The sequence below is a fragment of the Camelina sativa genome, chromosome 8 (assembly GCF_030686135.1).
Source record: "Camelina sativa cultivar CO46 ecotype springtype chromosome 8, ASM3068613v1".
Taxonomy (NCBI): domain Eukaryota; kingdom Viridiplantae; phylum Streptophyta; class Magnoliopsida; order Brassicales; family Brassicaceae; genus Camelina; species Camelina sativa.
In genome coordinates, this window is record NC_141887.1 from 9,991,976 (window position 1) to 10,006,134 (window position 14,159).

The 14,159-nt window shown below is 31.8% G+C and overlaps 2 protein-coding genes and 2 pseudogenes across 4 annotated transcripts; 3 read left to right on the forward strand and 1 right to left on the reverse strand.

Annotated features, from left to right (window-relative positions):
• Positions 1–8,002: 8,002 nt before the first annotated feature.
• LOC147939872 (uncharacterized protein At4g04775-like) lies at positions 8,003–8,708 on the forward strand (annotated as a pseudogene). Its single transcript, XR_015563329.1, has 2 exons — positions 8,003–8,210; positions 8,279–8,708. The product of XR_015563329.1 is annotated as an uncharacterized protein At4g04775-like (transcript).
• Positions 8,709–9,811: 1,103 nt separating this feature from the next.
• LOC147939873 (uncharacterized) lies at positions 9,812–11,183 on the reverse strand. The gene is made up of 3 exons (XM_087461064.1): positions 10,818–11,183; positions 10,024–10,689; positions 9,812–9,937 (listed from the first exon to the last, which is right to left on the reverse strand). Exons 1-3 carry the CDS (start codon positions 11,181–11,183, stop codon positions 9,812–9,814), a joined length of 1,158 nt encoding a protein of 385 aa, XP_087317190.1.
• A 700-nt stretch (positions 11,184–11,883) lies between these two features.
• LOC104706924 (trihelix transcription factor GT-4-like) lies at positions 11,884–13,522 on the forward strand (annotated as a pseudogene). The gene is made up of 5 exons (XR_015563661.1): positions 11,884–11,937; positions 12,020–12,042; positions 12,247–12,819; positions 13,097–13,135; positions 13,386–13,522. The product of XR_015563661.1 is annotated as a trihelix transcription factor GT-4-like (transcript).
• A 19-nt stretch (positions 13,523–13,541) lies between these two features.
• LOC147939874 (trihelix transcription factor GT-4-like) lies at positions 13,542–14,158 on the forward strand. Its single transcript, XM_087461796.1, has 2 exons — positions 13,542–13,692; positions 13,781–14,158. Exons 1-2 carry the CDS (start codon positions 13,542–13,544, stop codon positions 13,999–14,001), a joined length of 372 nt encoding a protein of 123 aa, XP_087317922.1. The 3' UTR covers positions 14,002–14,158.
• Position 14,159: the final 1 nt, after the last annotated feature.

Below are 14,159 nucleotides of genomic sequence, written 5' to 3' on the forward strand. Positions count from 1 at the left end.
TATATAGATTTATATCTATTTACAAATTCTTTTATGAAAATTTTGTTATAAATAATTTTGAAAATCCCCCATCTTTTATATATGTTACCACTAAAAGCATAATTTTTACATGTAAATATATTGTATATTACAAATATATTTTTTATCACCACTAAGAAAATGTCTGTATGAACACATTAAATCAACTATTGTACATCTTTTCATTTTCACTTTTGCATAGTATTTTTAATTACTAAAATTGTTGGCTCAAAAAACATTTAGAATAAAATATATATTACATAGTATACTTGTAACATCCGCGAACCAAAACTCTGCGTTTTGGGGATGGGTGTCGATCGACACCAAGGATGGTGTCGGTCGACACCAATAGTTTCTGGTTCGACCTGATTGATTTAATTGTCGATTTTGGTCGGTTTTGTTTGGGTAAAACCATTGAACCAAGCTATTTAAGTGTTTTATCGACATAAAGGGTTTTGGAAGTTTATTTTTGTCGCCGCTTCTTTGTTTTGAGAGAAAAAGAGAGAAAAGAAGTATTCTTGAGATTTTGAGAGGATTGGTGAGATTTCTTGGCTGTTCTTGAGAGATCCAAGGCTAGGAAGGTGTTAGAAGCTTGCTAAGAAGGGTTGGATTTGTTGCTGTTGGTCAGAATCTTCCTGCAAAGAGGTGAGTGCATGACCATGGCTGATCTAAGCATGAGATTCCTTTGTTCTTGCTTGTTTGTTGTTGTTTTGTGTGTTTTTCTTGCTGGGAATAGTTGATATAGGTTCCTACGGATGCAAATGGATTTGGGTTTGAGTTGGACGATATGGTGGTGATTGGAAGCGAGATGCGACTCTCGGCTTCGAGCGGTTCGCGATTGCATAGTCAGTGTCGATCGAAACCAGGAGGGTGTCGGTCGATATTGTGGGGTAGTGTCGGTCGACACCAAGAGCCAATGTCGGTCGACACTTGGCTGGTGTCGGTCGACACCACCCTTCCAACGAGACATGTTTGTTTTCATGTTTTGTATGATTTGTTTGTTGATTGTTTTGGACATTGGTATCTCAGTTGCTTGTGTGCATAGCCCAGTAGATGGGAGGATTGCCTCACTGAGTGTTTATCAAATACTCATGCATCTCAATTTGTGTTTGTGGTGCAGGTAAAGGCAAAGTGTGATCGTGGAATCAAGGCAATGAAGAGGAGGATGTTCTAGTAGCTCGATTGGTTGTTGTCTGGCTTTGCTACGTTGCTAGAGTTGGGTCATTAGAACATTGCTAGGTTGCTGGTTCCTTGGTTCATGTTGTTTGGTTATTGGATAATTGCTATGTTCTAATATTGGTTATTTTATTGTTGGTTATTGTTTGGATATTGGTATTTGTTGGTTTAATTTTTGTTGTTTGGTTTGATTGTGGTTAGGTGGCTAGTGGGTATGGGACTACTAGTCTAGAGTATTTATTATTATTATATTTATTATTTATTATTTTAAAAAAAAAACGGGTCGGGTTGTTTCAATACTAATCAATGATGTATCATCACAATACTGTATAACTAACCAGGGAGAGAACCTTGGCTCTGCCCTCCTCCCTATGGAGAGAACCTTGCGTCCAACCTCCTCCACCATGAAGAGAACCTTGACACCACCTTCCTCTCTCGGGGAGATAACCTTACGTCCAACTTCCTCCACCGTAGAGAGAACCTCAGTTCTGCCCTCCTTATGTGTGGAGAGAATATGTTCACATTTTTTAGCTATCTCAAAATGGCTTGCTCCAACAACCAATAAAACTAAAGACCATTTTCTAACATCACAAAATTTTTTGATAGTAACTAATGTTAATTTTTCCAATGTATTCGTGGAAATATTTTTCACACCATGATTTAGCCTTTGTCTCTGGAATGCCCGACTGCCACCTTGCTTAGTGAGTCCATGTCTACGGGCCCACCTTCCTTAGTGGGCTTCACGTTTACTCTTGGTCCATCCATATCCGACGTCCGGTCTCTTAAGTCCGGGAGGCTTTAAATACTTGTTTACCGACCCTACAAATCACCATATGATAAAAAAAATTAATTTAATATAAATATAGAAATAATATAAAATTATAAGCAAGATAATCTATGAATCCTGAATAATTCCAAAGTGAAAAGATAAATTAAATAAAACAATATAAAAATACTACATTAAATTTAAAAATACTGTATTAGAAAAAGAAAACGCATATATTAATCTTTTTTTTTGTCAACATATTAATCTTACCTATTCCAAACTGAAAACGGAGAAAGTAATAAAATGTTTGTTTAAAAAAATAAGAAAAATTTACCTTTCCATTTAAAAAGTTTTACCAATAGAATATTATATTTTTGTTTCAAATAAATTTTATAATTAGTCTCTAAAGTCTAAATCTATGATTTTTTAACAAAATAAGTTTAAAATTACATATTTGTCAACTTTTGCATTTTTAAAAAGGAATTATGTTTTCTTTTGTTTAAATAGTGAGAATATTATATATTTCACAACTATTTTTCATACATAAGAGTATTGAACTTATACCTGAAACTATATATATTTTTGTTTCGTTTCTACTAGAATACCTATATAAGTTTTATTAAATATATATATATATATATATATATATATATATATATATATATATACATCGATCTAAAAGGATTTAATTCATAATATATAGTCCTGCACAAGCAAAACAAAATTTACCTGTAACTTTTTTGCCAAACCTCAATACAATATTTATGGAGTGGAGTAATAATTCATCGTTCATCTCTTTCAACGAGAGTGGATTCCATGGACCGGAAACGGGGCATGACGGCATGAGGCTACGAACAGTGGCGGTTGTTGTGTTACAAAATAACTTCTCATCATGATTCATTTAACTCACCAGCCACCATTATGAATTTTACCTTTAATTAACTTTCATCTCCTTGATTCGAAAATTAACCCTCTCGCGGGACGATTGGTGACCTGTAACAATCTCAAAGAGGATGATGTCAACATGCATGTTCCATTACCAGCTCGGAATCAACCCCGGCTACGATGGCTGCACCTTACTGTCTCATTTCCGACGACAAAAAGATCAAAGATTTTTTTTGTAATAAAATAATTATGATCTCATTACTAGATAGTATTTGTCGTATATCTCAACTCAACGTATACTTTTATGTATTTATAACCCCATCCCTATGAATATACCTTCAATATACTGTCGTACAATTCTAATACAAAGGGGTAAAAAAGAATGAATAAGTAATATCGATGGTTGTGACCAAGACTCGTATCCAAATAATGTTGTGTTTTGTCACTTGCAACACACAGTTTTGCATGTTGTTGACAAACAAAATAAAAAATAAAGAAGAAGATATCGATGCATGTTGGGTAAGAAGATTGAAGATTCACCATTTCCAAATCCATTGATCTCAGAACAAAGAAGAAGAAGCAAGCAAGTCTTCTCAGATGCTTCTTGATCCCTAAAATGTCTTCCTTTAGATCCGTTGAGAAGGATTCGATTCTGTCCTCAGCATCGTAAACAATGTCTTTGACATCTTCCAAGAAGTTTCTAACTCTTTTACTTTCATGGTTCTTGGCCTCTGCATCTATTACAAAATACTCCCCCACACCTATTACAAAATAGCAACACCAAGGGTAAAGATTCTTCGACATAAAATTATTTTATATAAAGGTTTTTTCTAACTTTTACTAGCATTGCAATATTTGGAATTCTCTTTAACGATTCTGTCCTCAATTATTTTCACTTAGTTTAAAAAAAATATATATATATATATTTTAATCCATAAGTTTTATAAAATTAAGTTAACATTAATTCCCAAAAAAAATAATTTTTATACATTTGACATGTATTTTTAAATCTGATTTCATATCTAATTAAGTTCTTTTACCAAAAATCTTATTCATTTATTTATCTCATAATTGATATAAAAAATTCTACATAATTTTTCTATATTGTATTTGATTTGTCTTTCATTATATAAAGTTTCAAAAGTATCTGACTATTTTATAATAAAATTTACTATTACATAATTGATACATCTATTTAAAAACATTAAAAAAATTGTAATTTATATAAACATTAATTATTACACATTAAAAAATCATAGAACTTTTCCTTTCATTAATTGAGTAGACAATTCAAATAGTCAGCTCCACTAAAATCCTTTTAATTTAAGAAATTAAAAAAATCTATATTAACATTTTTGAAGTTCATTTTGTGTTATGTCCTTTTAGTTTTGTTTATTTAAAAAGTTACTTACAACATTAACCCCTAAAATTTTTCCAAAACTAACATTACTCCAAATTTTGTTTCCTAAATATTTTACATTTCATTCCTACTACAAAAATAACAGCAAATAATATGGAAATAGAAATTATCATATATTTAACCACACATTCTCTTGTGTTTTGAAGATATTTTATATCTGAATCCTTCGCAAACAACCATAAAATTTAGTTATAACTCTATTTACACAAAACATCCAATATTTAACAAATATATACAACATAAAATAAAAATTATATGCCCGCGCCGCGGTGTACTGCGGGTTAAAATCTAGTATTAATTATGAAATAATATCATGCACTAAACTCTTCGTAACTTAATCTCATTTTTATAAATGGTAATTTTTCCTTTCATTACAATACACACATCTCCCCGTAAATGTAGAAATTTTTTTGATGGTATAGTTAGTCATTTGAATCAGTTAGTTGCATAGTGAAGCTTATATAATACTAAATTAGGCACGCGTATTAACGCTGATATAAGAAAAATATGTGAAGTTTTAAATTGTATTCAAAATATTAATTTTGTTTTGTTTGATTTTTTTAAAAACCGGAGTTAGAGTTCACACACTCCATCTTGCAATACAATTTATTTGTATATTACATGATAATAAAATTAAATTTTAATTATATGCACTCAATCCCAATGATTAACATTTATAATTTTCATATCAAAAAAATGTGCATTGTATCAAATTTATATCTTACTTAATATTTTTAGTAAACTAAAAATTAATAAAACATAACTCTCAAAGAAAAAACTGAAAACTAATTTTATCTCATATTTGAAAAAGTAACAGTATTTTAAATATATTTGTTTCTTATTTTGTAATCTCATACGTAATAGTTTTACTACTTGTCCAACTAATTTTAAATAAAACTATACTAACATTATCATAAATTAAACAAAAATTCAAAGACCTTATTATGAGAAAAATTATTTGTTTATGTAAAGGTGAGTATCTACAATCCTTTTTCATTTAGAATTAATTATTGACAGTATAATTTATTTAATTATGGTATTATAGTAATTAATTGTATAATTTTCTTAAATCTTTTTCTTATAGAGTTAGTAATTTAAAATTAGAATTAGTATTATTTTTATATACATATATGAACTGTCTTTTATAATAATTAAATTGTTTAAATTATTTTTGTATAACACATGACAAAATCTTTAATTGTTAAAATTGACACGTGTCGCGACCACGTGAGTTATTAACTTTGAAAACCAATGTTTATATAATACGATAATATTGAATACACCATCAAATCATTCACCGATTGAAAAACTTAAGAAAATTACATTAATTTTTTATTTTGATTATCTTATTTTTCTTATATCATGTTAATCACTAATTTTAACACATTAAACCTTTTTATACTTTAATCACTTTTCTGTATAAATAAATACACTTTTACTTTAATCACTTTTTATACTTTAATCACTTTTACTATATGATTATAATAAATAATTATTGCAATTAAATTGCAAATATTTTCCTTATTATTTGCACATATTTTCCTATTGAAATTTGTAATTTAATAGATAACTTTCCTATTAGAATTAGTTGTATAATACATTACTTTAGGTTTAATATACTATTTAAAAATATTAACTGTAATCCTTTTATTTTTACGATTTTTTTTATTTTCCTAGAATGATTAAATATAAAATTTCTTTTTACATATGTCAAAATATTATCAATATACTTGACACATCTCACGATTATATGAATTACTAACTTTGAAAACTAAGGTTTATGTATAATGAGATGAGAAGGTTTTTTCTAACTTTTACTAGCATTGCAACATTTGGAATTCTCTCTTGGTGACACATGTCCTTATTTATTTTCACTTAGTTTTTTTTTTACTTTTTATTTTAATCCATAAGTTTTACAAAATTACGTTAATATTATTTCCAACAAAACTAATGTTTATACATTTGACTTGTATTTTAAAATCTAATTTCATATCTAATTTCTTTTAACAAAAATATTATTCATTTATTATCGCATAATTGATATAAAAAATTCTACACAATTTTTCTATATTGTATTTGATTTGTCTTAGATTATATAAAGTTACAAAAGTATCTGTCTATTTTATAATAAATATTTTATTATAAAATATCAGGTTAAAAGCATCATGAAAGTTTTCTATTGGACGTAAATCACGACACTTTCTCCGGATGTTGCTTTTACGCTTGTTAGGTTCTCCAAATGGATGTGAACCCAGAGAAATAACATAAAACATTAAACAACCTAATGGAAACATGTCGACTACAATGGCTTCCTCTTCGTCGTTTCTTTTCACTTTTTAGAAAGGCGTTTTAAAATATTGTAAATATACGTTTTTTTTTTTTACAAAAAAATATTGTAAGTATACCTTATATTCATCTAGTTAATCAAATAAATATAAAAAAACTAACCTATGGCTTCTCGATTCAAGAAGAGTCTTTTTACTCTTAGCAATGCCTATATCATCTATTTTTGCAATTAGCATCTTCCCATCAGACAAAAACAGAAAAATCATGTAATATAAGTGTGTAGATCTTGTACATATATTTTTATGTATTAATCTCCCTCAAAGCCTCAAACTCAAAATTATTTTCTCTCCCTTTTTAATTAGATAACTAGGTACTACTAACCTGCGGCTATCCGCAGGCTGAATTTTTTTTGATAAAAAATTGTACTAATTTATTTTGTTATTATGTTATATATTAGTTTTTAAAATCTAAGCTGTTAAACGGAATTGATATAGATTATATTTAATTAGATTTTTGGTAAAAAATTTAACCCGTTCTGGTACAAAATGTTGATAAAATTTGTAGTTATAGATTTTATTAAATTAGATTTTTAAAATCTTAGCTTTTAAATTTTTAATAATATTTTTTTCAAGTACGAATTAGTTCAGATTCGAATAGATTTTATTTACTTTTGTAGATTTTATTTAATTTTATAGATTTTTATTTAGTTTTTTTAGATTCAATTTAATTTGATCTTTTACGATTTTTTTTGTTTATTAATAAATAATAAAGATTAATTAATTAATTAAACTTTTTTAATGGCAAGTGAATGTAATTTTTTACACATTTTAAGGTTACTTTTATATTTGTACTTCCCAATTAATATAGTAGGACTATAATATATAAATTAGATATTTAACATCATTTGAGTATCTTTTGCATTAAGTGACTTTAAAGTATTAACATTTAAGTATTTAACTGTAATAAAAATTTTCCAAATTAATAAGATATTTTTAAAATAATTTGTTGTTCTTAGTAATTACTTTGGAATGAATTAAGTGAAAAATAAGACACGCAGATTAGCGGATTTTCCTAGTTTACTATAAATATCACAGACATCTTACAAGTGGGATGGCCCGACGGTCTATTTTCCCACGAGAACTATTGTATCGAGCCAGATAGAGCCCGTTCTTTACTCTCGGTCTATTTGTCCTCAATAAAAAGTTCAAAACCAATTTTCCCCCGAAAATAAAGTTTGAAATCAATATCTCCCCAATTCTGGAATATATCGGTTTAACGTCTAAACCCGAGACCAAACCAGATATGTCCCGAAAGTAAACCAGATGTTGAACCAGTTTGATGCACCAACCGGACCCGTTTATTATAAACCCAGAATTCCCAAATAAAACCTAAAATCGATTTTCGTTGTTCATAATTGATTCCTTTTATTGAGTTTGGTTCTTCTTCTTGAGATTACTTCTTCTTTCATTTACGAGTTTGAGTATCACAATGAGTAATGTATCATCCAATTCCACTTAATCAAGTTTGCATCGAAGAGAAAGGGCTATCGGTGTGCCAAAGAGATGTTGGTGCGGAGAAGGGATCGTATCTTTGATATCGAAGTCTGATTCCAACCCTTACAGGAGATATTATCGGTGTCAATTTGCAGTAGCTAATAAGGTAAGTGGATTTTGTTTTATTTTTGATTTGTTTTTCTGTTTTCGTGTATAACATTGGGGTTGTTGCAGCTTAGGAATGGTGAACACACATTCAAATGGGTTGATGAGGCATTTGTCAATGAGATAGATACATTGAATGCAAAGAATGTTGACCTTGAGAAGCAGCTGAAAGAGATCAGAACAGAGAGGTTTGAGTTTGAGAAGATGGTCTATGAGAAGATGGAGAAGGAGATATTTGAGAAGGTTGAAGATGCTTTGTCTGAAGCCAAAGCAAGCCATAAGAAAATCATGATTGTCTTAGTCTTCTTTTGTATGATCATGATTGGTCTCACTAAGCTACTAGGTTGAAGAAGAGAATGAGTGTTGTTCCCTAGTTTGTTGTTGCTATGTTTTTGTTTCAGTTGTAATATGTTGCTATTAAAAGACAATATGAGATGGTAATCAGAAGCAAAAGTTAAGAAGTTATGATCATTAATGAAATCCTAAACCGTTCACAAAACATTCAACAAAAGACATATCAAGTTTTGACAAAACACATAGGGAATTACAAGTCTATGTGGTCGAAAATACATTCAAGGCAACCACAAAATTAGAACCCTATTTCTACTTACCTACTTGATTAAACTTGAGTGAGTGAACCTTGACTTGGTTCCCCTTGACTTGGCTGCAAAACAAATGTAAAACATTGTAACATTAGTAAACCAAAACAAACTCCATAAACTGAAATCATGAAAAAGAAAATGCATTCACCTTGGCAAACTCTTTTTTGTGGAACCTAGAATTATGATTCACTTCTCCACAAATGACACAATGCATGATTCTTTTCTTCTCCTTTGGTTTCTTCTTAGTTGGCGAATCATTGGCACCCTTCTTCCTTTTTTTGTCAGGTTTTTTCTTCTTACCTTTATCTTGATCTTCATCATCTTGATCTTCATCATCTGGTATACACACATTCAGAGCATTTGTCTCAGGCCAAAACCTTGGACCTCTCTGTGGAACCAGGCCTTCGGTGTAGTTTCTTCTCCACATAGCTGTCCGGAACCATTGACAGACATAGTTCTCGGCTACAAGTGTTTTCTCGATGATGACTGCATAGGTATGTTCACATGAGATGCCACATATCTGCCACTTCATGCAGGAACAAACTATCTTCTTAAGGCATACTCTATGTTTATCTAAACCATGAGTTACTTCATATGCTCCATTTGTGCTTAAGTAAACCTTCGACTCAGATGCATACTTATGCTCTTTAGCTAGAAACAAAACATACGGAGTACAAATCCCTGCAAACAAACAAACAATGCAATCATTATTGTTTAAAACGATAAACAAGCAAACCATTGATAATACTAAAAAACCATTGAAATTAAATTACCTGTGTGAGAATGAGATTCTACAGACCTTTTAGCAATCCTCACTATCGCAAGTCGTCTGATTGTCTCTAGCATAGCAATAAATGGTTTCTCCCTTGCCTTGTTAATGGAGCTGTTAAAAGACTCTGTGGGGTTATTATCAACATCTTCACAATAACTCCCAATCTTGTGGAATGCCCTGCACCAGCTTTTTGGATTTTTCCTCATCATATCATTGTACACACCAGTATCATAACAGAAGTGGCTTCATCAGGGTTTTATTTCCATGATGCTTCTTCAAGTTCCCGTAGATGTGTTGTACACACATTCGATGCTCCATCTTTGGTAATTCCAGCTGAACAACTTTGATCAATCCCTACAAAATAAGAATAATCATTTAAAGGTACCATAAACAAAATACACAATCAAAATCAGTTACAAACCATGATAATAATAAGTTACTTTTTGCCTATCAGAGACCATAATGAAGTCGTCACCATCATTTTGTCCAAGGTCAGTCTTCAACAACTTCATAAACCAAACCCAATTGTCGGTGTTCTCAACTTTTACAACCCCCCCCCCCCATGCTATTGGATAAATACCATTGTTAGCATCCCTAACTAAAGCTACCAAAAGCTGTCCCTTGACCTTATTCTTTAGGAAGCAACCATCCATTCCTATTAGAGGCCTACAAGTCTCTTTCCATGTTCTTTTTATGTTGTCAAAACAAACATAGAACCTATTGAACATGTCTTTCCCATCATCAGTCGTCACACATACAACTTCTACATGTGAATCCTTGTTTGATTCTAATATCTCAGCAGCATAATCTCTTAATCTAGCAAACTGTTGATCATATTCCTTCTCAATCCAGATAAGTGCCTTCTTTCTAGCCGCCTGACACTGATGCCAAGTGACACTGATCTTCCACCGTTCCTTTATGATTTCTTCCATTTTCATTGGCATGAAGTACTCAGGATTATCTCTAATCTTATCAAGAAACAACCTAGCTATATGTGGAACCTTGAACATCTCACATTCTCCATTAGGGATACAACTATGCTTATCATTAAACTTTCTAATCCTCCACATGTTATCACTTGGCAGAATTGCGGCATACACCTTCCACTACAACCAACACATATAAAGCCAATTTTATCATACCTGTATCCCTTACAACCATCATCTCCATTACAACCAACACATATAAAGCCAATTTTATCTTCAGTGAACCATCACCTTCAGTGAACCATCACCTTCAGTGAACCATCATCTCCATTACAACCAACACATATAAAGCCAATTTTATCTTTATCATACCTGTATTGTTTCAGATTGTTTCCAGTTCTGAGAACATAGTCTGTCACTGCTTCTTTGAAAGCAACTCCACTGAAGAATGTCTGCTTATCGTACAAATGCCCATCACCGCGCCTGATATGTGTATGAACTGGCTCTGGACCGTCACCGTTTTCATCGGTATCACTCTCCGGATACACATCATGGCGGACTGGTGGTTCATCGACGAACTCATTCGCCAACTGCTCGATGTGAAATTCATCTCTGTCATGTGCTTCTTCATCGAAATCTCCTCCGAAGTCTGCATCTGGAAGGACAATCGCCATTGAAGCTGTTTTCCCAAAGAAATTTAAGCAAAGAATTAAAGTTCGATCTAGGGTTCTTCGCAAATTTGGGGATTTTTAGTTTTAGGGATTTTGGGGATAATGGATAGTGAAATCGAAGTTTAACGGGTCAAAATCAGGTTTAGTTTGGTTTAATCTAGGTTTAGTTTTCTTTTAATCGGTTAAGAATATAGTAAACCGATATAATCTACGATTATGGGTTAATTGATGTAGAAGAATTAAACTGGGGAGATATTGATTTCGAACTTTAATTTCAGGGGGAAATTGGTTTTGAACTTTTTATTAGGGGACAAATAGACCGAGGGTAAATTAAACTTCTTTAAAATTAGTAAATTTACTTATCGTAAATATAAACCAAAAGATATGTTTGTTAAAACTTTAAGATCGTGGAATCAATCTATACGTCTCATAGCATACAATTCACCTATGAATTCTCAATCATCAAATCTTGTCTTTGGAAAAAAGATATGAACATTATCATATGAGATTTCTTTTTTTTCTTTGTTAGTCAACCAAACAAAAGTGATTTAAGTATTTAATAAGACTCTTGGAAATAAGTGTTTTTACAATAACTTTTTGTTTAGCATTATTTAACCATAGTTAGAATGCAGTCTAGACTATTCAGTCTTATTTTCTGATCTATTTCTTATAAGATTAGCTAATAGATAGTCAAAGTCTTGAAATGAAACTTGGAAATCTTTCAATGGAGCTAATGGGTGCATCAGACTTTTGCCTAGTGAATACATCACTATGAAGCTAGACTTATACCATTGTTTTTGTTATTGCTTATTATCATAAAGCTTTGCTTTGGTTTTTAGAGTTCTATTTGGCATTTCAAAAGGTTGGTAATGTAACTCTGGGTTGTTCTTGATCCATAGTGTTGATGTGTCTGTTGTATTCAATCCAATAAATAAATTAGTGAGATCATATGCAAATTATGCAAAACAGCAAAACTAAAAGATAAGCTTTTGATTTTAGTTAAAAGGTTTGTCCACGCGCGTATTGAATCCACGCCTCTATAGTTGAAAATAAAATAAAATTAAAGTATTCAATCTTTGACATCTTCATCCTCGGAGAAGAAAAACATGTTTGTTTCCGATTAACAATCCTTCACGGGACATAAACATGATGATTGATGTGACTACATCAAACGGAGATCTACCCACACAGCAACAACACCACCACCACCACCAGATAATCCTCCTCGGAGACAGCAGCGGAGGAGAGGATCACGAGATCAAAACACCAAAGAAACGAGCAGAGACATGGGTACAAGACGAGACTCTCAGCTTAATCTCGCTACGGGGAGAAATGGACAACCTTTTCAACACATCCAAATCTAACAAACATCTCTGGGAACAGATTTCGAGCAAGGGTTTGATCGGTCACCAACTATGTGTACGGACAAGTGGAGGAACATTTTGAAAGAGTTTAAGAAAGCTAAGCATCAAGATGATAAAGCAACGAGTGGAGGAGCAGCGAAGATGTGCTATTACAAAGAGATTGAAGATATCTTTAGAGAAAGAAACAAGAAAAGTGGCATTGTATAAGAGTCCTGCTACTCCTCCACCATCTTCTTCTGCTAAAGTTGATTCCTTTATGCAATTTACAGATAAAGGTAGAATCTTTTTTGCTTGATTTTGTGGTTTTGTTGGAGGTTTGAATAAAATTTTGTTAATGGGTTTTGGTTTAGATTTGGATTGAGAAGAAAAAAGACTGGTCTTTAGGTTTTAGTTCTGTTCCACTTTTAGTGCTAAACCTAGTTAAGAGGATGTTGACCACTAATGGATAAACATAAAGTTGTAGATTTGGTTGTAAATGATATTGACTTTTTATACTAAATTTTGGTTTTTTTTCTTCTTTCTGAATTGATGATTATCTTTATCTTCTTGTAGGTTTTGAAGATTCTGGTATTTCATTTACATCTGTTGAAGGTACTGATTTCAGATTTCTCGAGTCTTTTGTATTTATAAGATGGTGTTGAAATCATTTTTGATTAGGTGAAGTATTTTGAGAGAAATGGTTGTATCAGTCCTAGCTATTATTGGTAAACCAATTGCACAACAACTTATGGTTGATAATGTGAAGCGGATTTTGTCTTGTGGAAGTTGTTTGGTCTTGAATCTTGATATGAATTGTTTGATGGTCTTCCTCTGGCCATTGCTTCTGCTGATCCCGTCACAGCAAATGGAATTCCTCCTTGGAATTGGAGAGATGCCTCTGGAAACGGTAAAGGTAACTTAAAGCATCTCTAGTTTGCAAGAGTTTGTTTTCGTCATCCGTTTGTTGGGAGGATCATAACAGTGAAATTTGGAGAGTATACAAGAAGAGTTGGGATTGATGGTACTGCTGAAGCAATCAAGGAAGCTATTCAGATCCGCGTTTAGATTAAGAACAAGACGAGCTTTCTGGCTAGAAGATGAAGAACAGGTTGTTCGCTCTCTTGACCGAGACATGCCTTTAGGGAACTATACACTCCATGTCGATGAAGGTAATAAGTTCACTCTTTCTCTGCTATTCATCGAATAGCAGTATCTCTGGTTTTAGAGGTTTCTCAATATCCAAACTGAAAAATTCAGGGATAGCTGTTAGAGTGTGCCACTATGATGAATCTGATCCGTTACCAGTCCATCAAGAGGAGAAGATATTCTACACCGAAGAAGATTACAGAGATTTCTTGGCTCGACGAGGATGGACATGTCTGAGAGAGTTTGACGCGTTTGGGAACATAGACATGGTCCGAAACATTGACAATATGGATGATCTTCAACCCGGTGTCTTATATCGAGGAATGAGATGAGTGCTAAAAAAACTCTTATTTCAGTCATTGTAAAATATTATTTTTGTACATTCCAATCTTTGTGAATCGGAGAAATTTGATTGGCCTTAGAGATCTTTCTTTGAAACAAGAACCTTGTTCTCGTTGTGAATAATAGATTTGATTGGCTTTTCAGAAAT

Coding starts and splice junctions, on each gene's coding strand:
- LOC147939873 (XM_087461064.1), bottom strand. CDS start 11,183: ATGGCGATTGTCCTTCCAGATGCAGACTTCGGAGGAGATTTCGATGAA. Junction 10,690..10,817: donor GAGATGATGGTTCACTGAAG/GTGATGGTTCAC, acceptor TGTTGGTTGTAG/TGGAAGGTGTATGCCGCAAT. Junction 9,938..10,023: donor TGGTCTCTGATAGGCAAAAA/GTAACTTATTAT, acceptor CTTATTTTGTAG/GGATTGATCAAAGTTGTTCA.
- LOC147939874 (XM_087461796.1), top strand. CDS start 13,542: ATGGTACTGCTGAAGCAATCAAGGAAGCTATTCAGATCCGCGTTTAGA. Junction 13,693..13,780: donor TACACTCCATGTCGATGAAG/GTAATAAGTTCA, acceptor TGAAAAATTCAG/GGATAGCTGTTAGAGTGTGC.